Source organism: Helobdella robusta (assembly GCF_000326865.2).
Source record: "Helobdella robusta unplaced genomic scaffold HELROscaffold_36, whole genome shotgun sequence".
Lineage (NCBI taxonomy): Eukaryota > Metazoa > Annelida > Clitellata > Rhynchobdellida > Glossiphoniidae > Helobdella > Helobdella robusta.
Window position 1 is genome coordinate 603287 of NW_008704742.1, and position 13089 is coordinate 616375.

General features: G+C 31.6%; 2 protein-coding genes across 2 annotated transcripts; both read right to left on the bottom strand.

Moving 5' to 3' along the window:
* Positions 1–2319: 2319 nt before the first annotated feature.
* On the bottom strand, positions 2320–3705 carry HELRODRAFT_157379 (hypothetical protein; the record flags this gene model as incomplete). The annotated part of the gene is made up of 5 exons (XM_009023393.1): positions 2320–2487; positions 2724–2869; positions 3060–3240; positions 3316–3403; positions 3494–3705. The coding sequence occupies 5 exons, from the start codon at positions 3703–3705 to the stop codon at positions 2320–2322; spliced, it is 795 nt and encodes a 264-aa protein (XP_009021641.1).
* Positions 3706–10797: 7092 nt separating this feature from the next.
* Positions 10798–11731, bottom strand: HELRODRAFT_176045 (hypothetical protein; the record flags this gene model as incomplete). The annotated part of the gene is made up of 3 exons (XM_009023394.1): positions 10798–11051; positions 11170–11382; positions 11668–11731. 3 exons carry the CDS (start codon positions 11729–11731, stop codon positions 10798–10800), a joined length of 531 nt encoding a protein of 176 aa, XP_009021642.1.
* Positions 11732–13089: the final 1358 nt, after the last annotated feature.

The window sequence follows — 13089 nt, forward strand, 5'->3', positions numbered from 1 at the left end:
AATTGGTCTATTAGAATATTAATCAATAAATAAAAACTTCAAATCAAAATTTCCTAAATTAATTAATATAAATGACTAACACATTTGAAATATGTGAGGCTTTTAATAAAACATTTTCAGTACAATGCAGCTTTAAAAATAAAATTATTACAAATAATTTCATGAAATTTTTACGCCCTTATAATAGTTACAATTTTTCTCTGCAACACGTCACAAAAGAAGAAACTAAAAATATAATAAATATTATAATAAATATATTAAAAAAGTACACATCCCATTTTTTAGTTAAATAATGTCATCAACTATTGTTCTTCTCAAACATTGTATAAATCATTAGCTAGAGGTATATTTCCAGATTGTTTAAAAATATCAAAAGTTTTTTCTCTATATAAAAGTGATAATCTTTCGAACGATCGTCCAATATTTATAATTTCAACGTTTTCCAAAATAATTGAAAAAACAGTTCATTTGCATATATCAACTTTTTTCGACAAATATCATCTCATTAATCAAAATCAATATGGTTTTCGGAAAAACAGCTCTACCGAGTTAGCCAATTTAGATTTGCAACAATACGTTATGGAAAATATTGATTCCAAATTACATGGTATAGGTGTTTTTATTGATATCGCCTAGGCATTTGACACGGTTCATCACGATGTTTTATTAACTAAATTGTTTAATGCGGGTTTCAGAGATGTTGCACATGATTGGTTTAGCTGTTATTTATCTGAAAAGTCCCAGTATGTGTCTGTTAGCTATTGTAGGTCATCTCTGTCTCCAATTGAATGTGGCGTTCCCTAAGGATCTATCTTGAGGCCATTGTAATTCATCTTTTTAATAAACGATTTAGTTTTTTCGTCACCTATGTTAAAATTTAGATTGTAAGCAGATGACAAGATTATTCTGGCAGGAGAGAAATCTCTGCATGAATTAGTAAATTTCCTGAACAATGAACTTCAAAAGGTTCCAGTATGGATGACCTCAAATAGATTAAATATCAATGTCTAGAAATCAAAATGTATTTTTTTGGACACAAAATAAGCACTAACTTGGTTTATTTTGATGTTTTTATTGATAAGGTGAAAGTGCCAAAAACATCTTCTTTCAAATTTTTAGGTGTAGAGATTACAGATAACTTAAGTTAGAATGATCGTATAATTGAAATTTCTAAAAAAAAGTTTTTAAAGGGTTCTATGTATTTTACACAAAATTAAATCAATTGTATCAAACAGAATTATTATTAATTTATATTATACAATAATTTATTCATATTTTATATAATGTTTAATTGTGTGGGGTAAAAATATTACGTACCATATAAGCATACTTGATAAATGTCAAAATCGTTTTATATGAATTCTTTATAGACTACCTTATCACTCTCTTGACTCATATTTTTTTAAATGTCTAAAATTTTATCAATTCATAACATCTAAATTTTCAGAATTTTGATATTTTTATATAGCATGATTATCTAAAATAAATCTCAACATTTTAACAAATATTTAATTAAATTCTCAGCAATAACGCAAAAGCAAACAAGACATACCACTGATTTTTGAGTTCCAAACTTTAAAACTGTAATTTTTTCTCACTCAGTCTATTTATGGTATCAAACTTTGGTTATTTCTGCCACCTAATGTTATAAGTTAATGTATTTAAATTCTAGGAACACAATTTAAAAAATTTGAAGCGTTGAAGCGAATGTTTCTGCATATATACAGAATTTTATCTTTACGAAGCAGGAAATTTTGATAAGAGTGACATCTGTAGAAATGATAAGAGACCTATTTTGAGCATATTTTTCATATTTTAGTTAAATTTATTATGAATTGATTGATGAGAATTATCACTTATGGAACGCTTTTCAACGTCGTCTCCCGTTAACGTCAATCAAATATTTTCTTTATTTAAATTTCTTTTATTCTAACACCCATGTTAATAGTTTTTTTTTAAATTTTTGGCCTAAATATGCTGGTGTATTTATTTATTTATTACAATTTTTCCTTTAAAATTTTCAAAGGTAAGTACACGTGTGATGGGTACGTGTTTCTCTTTGCAATCAAATCTTGTTACAGCAGTAATTGTGCCGCATACTTTACCGTTACCCCATATCGTCGACTGATTTTATTTGTAAAATTTTAAAAATTTTGCCTAATAAACAGACGATATTTTTTTATGAAAAATTTATTCCATGCATATACTTGATGAATTCATTATGAATTTACATGAAGAAATGAAAAATTCATAATCTGGTAGTCAAATAATGCACCACCGTGTCTAAACACCAGTGAGGTCAAAAGGTCATTAAGGGTATTAATATTTAGGGTAGGCCTGGGAGTCAAGCCAGTCGTTGTAGGCATAAATTCTGGTGTAAACTGATGGCATTGTGGTGAGGCAGCTGGATGACCCCCACGACGTTGCACCAACCAGTTTCCACTTTTTCGGCGACTCCTCACAAACAAGTGGTCCACCCGAGTCTCCCTAAAAACGTTGTTTGAATGTTTATTATTAATTATTGTTGTTTATATTTGTTATTATTATTATCAATATTTATTTTTAGAAATATCAACGACACACAGTACACGTGAATGCACACACACGTTGCATGTGACAGACGGGGATCGTCTTGCATCCGATCACGGTTACCTCAGCAGCAGAACCAGGCGCCTTAACCATTACACCATGTAAGAAAATTGATTTTGTTCACTACTACTAACATTACAACCGCCAGATGAAAAATCTTCGAGATCGAATAGGCAGATATGTTTGTCTGTTATTCGGTTGCCCCACTTCGTCTGACACTCTGACGTGGTTATAACGTTCATCTTTGCCTCCTGGAGATCTACCGGCAAAGGTCCACCGTCTGTAGAGTCATCAAACTCCAAAATGAAATTTCAATTACAGTCAAACCTCGATTTAACAAACTTTTATACAACGAAAATTTCTATATAACAAATTTATTTTCTGTAAACATCGAGTTCGTTGTACGAAGGTTCGACTGTATATTCAAAAAATATTTGAAAATTAATTTTGAAAAGTTTTACTACACACACCTCTCGTTCTGCCCCAACCGGTGATGTAGCAGTTCTTGCCGATGTGGTCAGATAACTTGGTTCTCTCGATGTATTTGATGGTCATGTTTGCTGAACTGGTTTCATTGATTGTCTCCGACCATGCAATGTAGGCGATATCATTAGGGTATCCAAAATCACTGTTTCCGCTGTAGTTCGGGTGCTTACATTTTAACAATACATATATCAAATTTTTTTCATTTGATAAACTATTTTTTTTTAAATTTGAATTGTTTACCCTTGTAGCGTTTTTCAAAGTTCTCTGGACGCAATCAGTACAGTAAAATTTGTTCACGTTAGTCCCTGCAATAATCTTGTACGATGATCTTTGAAAAAAAACAATATCAAATATTTCAAAATATTCGAATATTGATAATAATTAATTTTAAAAAATAAAAATTGTAAAATATTCCTACGGGGTCCTTCCAACACAATGGGCAGCCGTGACGCCCCACGTTCCGGCAACAATGGAGCCCCCACAATTGAAACTGGTACCGACATACAACGCCAGTTGCCAAGGCCACTCCCCCTTGTCGGCCTTCGTCCCCCCAATGATATGAGACTCGGGAGCCCCGTAAACCCCAGCACCAAAAACTACCAACAAATTGAGAAAATTCAGAAGTTTCATTTTTAATATTTAATTTGCACTAGCAAATGGAGATGAATTCGTTGAGTTTGTTCTCCAATTTATACAAAATTTTATCTTCTGAATAAAGGAAATTTTTGACAAAATGTCATCCGTTTGATTTATAAAAAAAACCTCTTAACGTCAATCATTGCCATCTGTTCCTTCATTACGATGTAACTATTTTTCTCTCTCTTTCACTCTGATGTAACATGAAATGTTCTTGCAATGTAAAACTAATTCATATCAATTTAATCATGCTTATCTATAGTAGAAACTAATCAAAAGTTTATCTTATGATTAACAGACATGTGTAACTGTCAAATTTTTGCGCTACAGAATTTTACCCATCTGCTGTTTTTTTCATTCTTGAAATGTTTAAAAATCACTTCAATACTTATCTCAAAGTTACAAAATTGACTAAGCCTGATCTTGCTAAGATCGCCGTCAAGTGATTCGACATTACGAGTTGTTGACATCGCTTTCATTTTAATAGCAGAATTGACAAATTTTACAATAACAGGACGTGGGGTACCTACTTCGGCAACTCTACAATAATATCTGTAAGTTTTTAAGATATTCTCAGTTTTGATAAAATCGCCTGTTAGAACCGACAAAACAGTGTTCTTATCCTTGCCATCAGTCTCGGCAAGATTAAAAATGACAATGTTGTTTTTTTCCTTCTCGTCATTAGTAACATCAAGGGTTTGCTTAACAGAGTCAATACCCCTTTTGACAATACCAGACTATGACTCTTTGACTTCCGCTTTGAAAAGCTTTGAGATCATTTCTCGAATAAATCAAGTTCATTACATTGGCCGTTAAAACTGACGGTGTGATTCAAAGCAGAAAATTTAAAAAAAGCAGGATGACCATAATAGAATTTATATAAAATTCATCTAGTATGGCCATTTAAACAGAAATGTTCTAAATTCGTACAAAAATTTTCAGCAAATAATAAAAGAAATTTTCCTAAATAATCAATGAGAGGCATGTTAGATGTTAGTTTGTTGAAGGCGACGAATAATTGATTGTTGTGTGCCTGCTTCCAGATGATTACCCTGAAAGCCCTCTTCATCGGCATCTTGACAGAGTTGGTGGTCGTTTGATACGCACCGGCCCAAACAACGTTGCAGTACGTGACGTGAGGCAGACAGATGGCGTTGTAGATCATGTTAAGGCATTTTTTCAGAAGATAAAATTTTATCCTTTTCATCTTCCAATAGATATACTAACTTGTTTGAAATTTAATTGACATGGGGTTTGAAAGTTAACTTTTGATCTAATGAAATGCCTAAAAATTTCACTGTTTTGCTCTTGCTCTCGACTATTTCTTGGTTTTTGACTATCACTTTATATGGTTCTCTATAATTTAGATATAGCACTGGTCCAAAAACAATCAATTGTGTTTTTGAAGTGTTTAGAGTTTATTGCTGTTGAGCCAATTGACATCGTGTTTTTTTCAGCGTTGGTTTTATCAATAACATTATCAAGGTTTTTCCGCTACCGAAAATGTTGGTGTCGTCAGCAAAGCAAATGTAATCAAAGCAGTCGGTTGCATTTAGGAGATCATTGATGAAGATGATGAACAGCAGTGGTCCCAAAATGCTTCCCTGAGGAACACCATTGTGCTGTAATGTTGAATTTTCATTTCCCCAACAAACATACTAATTTCTTTTAGACAGATAACTCTTAAACCATTTCAAAGTCGTACCTCTTATACCGTAGTGCTCAAGCTTGCTTAGTAAGATGACGTGGTCGATATAGTCAAATGCCTTCGACAGATCGAGACATGTTTGTACAATGAAATGTTTTTTCTCCACAGGATTACCAATTTTTATTATCAGTTCGACAATGGTCAGTTCTGTTGAGTGTTTCTCTCAAAACCCAAACTGGTAACATGAAAAGGTATTATTTTTTTGTAAAAACGAAAAAATTCTCCTGTGCATAATTTTTTTAATTATTTTTAAAAATGCTGGTACAAGTGAGATTTGTCAGAAATTAGAAACATCATTCTCACCGGTAACTTTCTGTTTTGATATGATTTTAGATATTTTGAGGCAGCTTGGAAAAACATCGGTTGTGAAGGAAAAGTTGATGATGTGTTCGAGGACTTGAGAGGTGGAATAAATTGTTGATATTACAACTTTTGTTGGAATATCATTCCATCTGCTGGACGACTTTGGTATCAGCAATTTGGTTGAGAAAATTGTCTCATCTGCAGTTGCGTGGAGACAAAAAAAGGAATTTTTCCAATTTTTTTAACAAAATAAAAATAAATGCTTATCTAGGGTTAACTCCCATAAAACAATAAATAACAAAATATAGACATATATTATTAGAATAAATTTGTCTCTTAAATACCTCATTGTTTTTAAATTTTCCAAAATAAAAATAAAAAAAACATTAATACATTTAACCAAAACAATTGTAAAATGTTCTCAACTTCTTTCTAAATTTTGTTAAATTATTAATTGATCTTAAATATTGTGGCAGATTATTCCATTTATATGGTGCATAATAACAAAAGTTCTTAGATGTTATTTTATTTAAATTCATTGATGGCTTAATTGTAATAGTATTGTTATGTCAATCCTACCTAGGGTTAGCTATAGTTTTAATTGTATTAATTAACATTATATCAGTTGTAGATGTTATATTGTTGGTTATTTTAAATGTTAATAGAGATGAGTTATAGGAATTTATTTCAAAAATTGACAAAATATTATTATTAATTAATAAATTGTAATCGGAGCGTGTATAATCTGTTTCGAATAGAAAATTAATTGTCTTTTTTTGTGCGCTATATAGTTTGCTAAGTGTTGAAAAGTTTGTATTACCCCATATTAAGTTACCATAGCAAAAATGACTAAAAATTAATGATTGGTAAAGTCGTCTTTAGTATTATCATTTAAAAAAATTTATTCTTATCATTATGCCAAAACTTATATTAATTTTTGTTAGGATGAGTTCGATATGGTCATTAAAATTAAGTTTATGGTCAAAATATTACAATTCACTTAACTTAGATTAGACTCCATTTTATCAGCCGAGTCAGCTCCACTAATTTCAAGACAACACGATTTGATATCGAATTAGGAAAGAAGAAAACATCACACGGAAGATAATGACAAAATAGATTGGAATAGAAATAAAGCCAACCAATCGCTCCCAGTTACAAATTTGAACTCCATAATCTGCCGAACGTCAGCCGCATCTCACGTTAAATATTTCAGAACGATGAGATGACGATGATGAGAGTAAATACTTACAATCATGTGACGCTGACGACAATGAATTTGATGATGGTGGTGGTAATGAATCCAATAAATCATCATCATCTTCTCAATCATCTTCTCGATCTTCATTATCATCGTCGTCTTTGATGTGGCAGGTATTATAGCCTCCCAAACCAAAAAACACAAATCTGTTGGGTTGCGACGTTTTCCTAAGTTTGGCTTACGCTAAAGGCGTATTCATCTTCATTTTTATGGCGATCTTGTCGATAATTATGCCAAAGATTGCCAAAATGTCAAGAATAAAGTAAACATTTCCAAAAATATATTCCAAAATCGTTAAAAACCAATTTATCATTTACATTGCAAGACGAGCCTATGTGCATATCTAGTTGGTGTGAACGTTTGTGTTTTTATAATGAAACAAATTATTATTTGAAAACGTATTACTACTACTACTACTACTACTACTACTACTACTACTACTACTACTACTACTACTACTACTACTACTACTACTACTACTACTACTACTACTACTACTACTACTATTACTACTACTACTACTATACTACAACAACAAATACTACTACTACTACTACTGCCGCTCCTGCTACAACTGCTACTGCTACTACTACTCACTACAACTACTACTACATAGCTCTAACCGAAATATATATGGTGTAAACGTTCTTTTTCGTTCTAAAGCAAATTATTATTTAAAAATGTTTCCTTACTAGTCTCCAGCCGTAATGACCATGACCTTCCTAACACTAGATAGATTATCGTCTCTAGAAATGTTTCTGAAACAGTGGTTGGAACCCATGGGAGTTCTTCTGGGCGTCAGTAAACAGGCAGCCCACCACAGCCTGGATTACATAATTAGGTCGTCTGCTGTCCTCTTTAGGGAGGATGTAGTCAGGAGGCTGGATGTGCATCTGGTTTTCAATAGAGACGTTAGTAGAGCTAGTGTTAATGATGATTGTAATGATGATGATGATTGTGATGATGAGGAGGAGGATTGTGATGATGATGATGATTGTGATGATGATGATAAGGATGAAGAGAAGGATTGTGATGATGATGATGATTGTGGTGATGATGATGATGAGGATGAAGAGAAGGATTGTGATGATGATTTTTGATGCTGTATGACAAGTTTTTAAAAATGTCTCCACGTTTCTGCGTCAGGTGTACATGTCAAGTAAACATTATATTTATATGAACAAAAATCTGTTGAAATAACATGAAATGTCTTGTCGAAGTTGCATTGCTTATGAAGAAAAAACATTTCTAAAGTACCAAACTCACAGTTTACCAATTAGTATTGTTGATGACGATTGTTGTGATGATGATGATGACGATGGCTATGGTAGTGATGATGACGATGGTTGTGACGATGATGATGACTATAATAGTTATGATGATGATGATGATGACGATGGTTGTGATGACGGAGATGACGATGACCAAAATCGCAATGTGTAAAGTTTCCTCACAAATTAATCAGAATAAAATAAAAATCTTCCATTTTACTAGGGCCACAATCCTATAAACTACATGAGGAATGTCCTGTAAAGCAGCACAAACACAGTTCAACGGATTTTATTAGTTTATGTTGATGACAGTGATGATGACAAACTGCAATAAACGACATTCCTCGTGGTGTTTAGTGAGTTATGTCCTTAGCTGAATGATTAACTTTTTATTCTGATTTTCATTTGTATCTTTTTTATTTTATATGCTGCCAGCATTCAAGTCGATGATATATCTAGACGAAATGACGTTTCCAAAGAATAAAAGTCAACTTATCGAATTGGTTGAAAAAGAGAAAAAGACTCACTGCATGGATATGAGTGATTAAATTAGTTATATTTATTTTAGTTATGTGTATCAGATTTTCTTATTATCATTTGTCGATAAATATTTTAATAAATGCTGATACAAACCACTATGCCAAATTGGTAAATGGATAAGCATGTTTTTATATAATGTACCTAAACATATGGCTTCCATTTTCGTCTGGAGCTGATCAGTTCAAGGTATGAATTGACATTTCAACTATTAAATTAGCTATTATTTCTTATTACAGTTGGCAACAACAAACGTTATTGGTCTAATCCTAATATTTTATCATGAGTTTAGAAATGTATCATTCACCATCGTAAGTGTTTTCTGATATAATTTGAAGATTAAATTCTGAGCTTTTAAAAAATTGAAAACTTATTGAACATTTTTTGACTTATCATGCCTAACATCAAATAGGAAGCTTTGAAATGGGCAACCGCTAAATTTTATCATCAGGAAGTATTAAAAATATAAACTACCTAATACTTTTGCTAATACTTATTTTTAAAAGGTGAAAAGAAAGCAAAATTTATTTCTGCTTTTACTTTCACTAATTATTTACTTTCAGATCCAATTGAAATATGAATAATTCTCAACGCAATTTGTAAAATAGTTAATTGAATTGGAATTAATTATAGTCTTGTTAGGATATTTTATTGATTTCTGAAACAGTCAATTCCATTATCTTAAATTAATTCTCTCTCTCTCTCTCTCTCTCTCTCTCTCTCTTAATTAATTTTCAAAAATTTCAACGCATTTCGCATTTTGCGTATTTCCATACTGACTCTTCTTGACAGCCTTTGACTGTGTTGATAATGCAACTCCTTAAGCTATGGCATTTCTGGTTTTGTATTAGATTGGTTGAGATCATACTTGTCTGATCGATCACAGCAGATTTTTTGACGGTGCCATGTCAAAAACTAGCCGATCACAGCAGATTTTTTTGACGGTGCCATGTCAAAAACTAGCCGTGTCACAGCAGGGGTTCCGTCATGGGACCACTGCTGTTGACATTGTACACGGCGGACGTCCTAAATATTATTAATTATTTCAATTTTAAAGGTTTTGCTTATGCCGACGACATACAAGTGGTTGATAGTTGTCCTGTCAGTGCCGTTAATGAATTAACTAAGCGACTTGGTATATGTCTTTCATTCATAGATGGCACAAAATAGCTTTAAAATGAACAAGTCTAAAACACAGTTTTTGCCGACTGGTACGTGGTTTGTCGCAGGTGGCTGTTCTAAGTATTAATCAGATATATTAATTGAACCCAAAGCCCCGGTTTACGATCGTCTTCTTGTTCTTGCTTCTTCTTAACTCGTGTTAAACACTCTTTTGCCCAATCAGCTTTTGCTTTTTCTGGCCCTTTTCTTTGGAACTCTCTACCGCATCTTAACCGTTAAACCATCTAGCTCTACAGTCATTTTTATAGATATCAAAACCATAAATGATGTAATTACCAAAAAAGAGCTTTGACATCTTCATCATTAATATGACCGTTAAAAAATCTTAAACTTCTAATAAGAATGAAACAATTGAATTATCATCATCACCTCTTTTTTTTATCACATTACAAATTTTTTTTATTTTACTATATTTTCATAGTCGAACAGTTTTGGTTTTGTCATGAGTTTTAAAAATATATACATAAATTATTTAGCTCATATTTTAATTATTTATTTTTATTTATTTATTCAACTAACTTCGAAAGTGTTTGCGGTAATTACTGTGAACGAATGTGGCTAATGTATCTACGCTACGAAAGAATAGCTAAATAAAATAGAATACCCCAACAAAATTTTGAAGTTTGAATTTAAACGTCGATTTCTTAAATATTCAACACCATAAAATAAAATTTAAATTTAAACGTCTATTTCTTAAATATTCAACACCATAAAATAAAATTTTCAAATTTGAAAAGAATTTGTTTTTTTAACTGCCAATTAAACCATAATGTCAAAAGTTTGGAGAATAACTCCAGAATATTTAACGACTATTAAAAGCACGTTTATTGAGTAATAACTGAAGTAAAAATGTTAATTTCTGCAATGGCTATAGCATCAGGTCTGAAAATGGCATTCTCTGCCCTGACGACATACAAGTACCTTCCCCATGTCGGCTGTGTGTTGCAGTTGAAAGTTAACACTGATCCCGTTTTTAACAATGTGTTATTCTTGAAATGATAACACAACTGCCCGTCTTTCCCCAGACTCTTGTTAGTCTCACTCACAATTATTTTAATCTCTTGTAGATACTTTGAATCTGTGTTGTCGTGTAGTAAATTAGGGCATGTTCAATTTTTTGACCGGCAAATATGACATGACTTAATATTTAAGATTCGAAGAAACTCTAATAGAAAACGTACTCTAGTGGTCCTGACTGCTGGTGAGGACAACCTTCGAGATGGGCTCACTCTTCTGCAGATCAATCATCCACCAACCAAGACCGTCGTTAAGTTCCGGCTTACAATTTCCACATGCGATGGAATAAGTCACAGTATTCTTGTCAATGGCCAAACCAGCGTGAAAATTGTCAAATGTTCCTTTTTGATCGACATAATAATTCGACAGTTCTAGTTCGATCACTGGGTGAACTGTTCAAAACCAAATTTGGCAAGTGAATAGCGTACAAAATATAACTTTTCAACTGTCCACTATACTATACAAGAGTGGAGTCGATGCATATTTTACAATAGCTGTGATATTTAAAAAAAATGTTTTGGTTGCCTACCAGAACAATATTCGACCAGCAGCCAATGTTTATTTCATTGAATGTCTGCAATGTCACATCATATTTTGAACATAAAACAACCCAAAAAATTTTAAAACTTAAACTTCACTGTTTCAAAAAGATATTACAAAAAATTTCCCTACAAAACCTTCAACGGAGACCCACAGTTGAGTTGCAAAGAACAGGAACCATCCTGTGTAGATCTTCATCATTTTTGTCTGTTAAATTCACAAATTTAATTTCTTTATTTTTAAATTAGAAATTTCAAATGATAATTGTTATTGAAAAATACAACAAAATTCAAAACAGTTTTATTCAAGGTACTGGCTCTAAATTGAGTGTCACGCTTTATAGGGGGCAGTAAAAACAATTTAGGACACTTTGGGACATTTTGGGACAATAGGGGCGGAGCAAAATTTGTGGGACATTTGGTTTTGGTTTGCACTTTTCAATTTCTATCTTAAGCTAAGCAACATTTTGTAAGCACATTTTTACAAAAAAATGGTTATAACAAAATTTTACAAGTATTCAGGAATATGCTTCTCTAATGTGCTGTTTTGTTTTATTCACGAATTTAAATACGTTTCTGCATAGATTCATTGCCTTTGGCTGTAGTGGATTTGAATTTAAAAAAAACAATTTGCGATACAAATAATTTACATAGCATGTTTTTGAATGTTTGCAACTTCCATATGATAACTTTTCAGAGCAGAAATATGGAGTTGGGTAGAAAAATGTGAATCATAGATGACGATTGTGAATGGATAGATGGGTAAATACTTCAATACTCTCCATTCATAACAGGCTTTTTTATTTAAATGTTTGAAACGCATCTCTGGATAAAACTAATAGAGCGTCTGGCAGAGATGGGTAGTAATGAAATTTCAAGTAATGAAATTACGTAATTAAAATTACTTTTGTAATTTGTATCAAAATTGGTAATTTAGTAATTTCAAATTACATTTTTACAAAAAAATATAGTTTATATGTGAGTGAACAGATATACTTACACAAATTATTATTATTGAAAAAAATTTTTTTTAAATTCTAAAAAATTTTTAAATTCTAAAAACTTATTTGATTAAAAATTTCATTTGCTACTTTGAAGTTTTATGATCATATAGCTACGTCAAAGAAGTTTACTTCTGTGATGTTTAACGCTTCTTTTTACTCTCTTTCTTTCTTTCTTTCTTTCTTTCTTTCTTTCCTTCTTTCTTTTTTTCTTTCTTCAGTCGTTCATTAAACGATTGAACAAATTGTTGATCGAAAGAAAGTAAATTAATAAATGAATATAAAAATGGCATCAAAGAATATCAGCGCAAAGAAAAATCAATGTTTAAATAACTTCAAAAAAATTTTTCTTAATTTAATTGGCCCATTGTATTGTTAAGTTTGTGCCTCTAGATATATTGGTAAGATTGATGATTATAAAACTGTTGGAGTTCGTTTGATTCAGTTTTGTTTTGACATTCATTAACAATGGAAAGTTTAAATCAGGATAATAATGCTAATTTATCGGATTTCATTTTGGATGGAAAATACTTCACCATAAAGAGAAAAAAAATCGAGT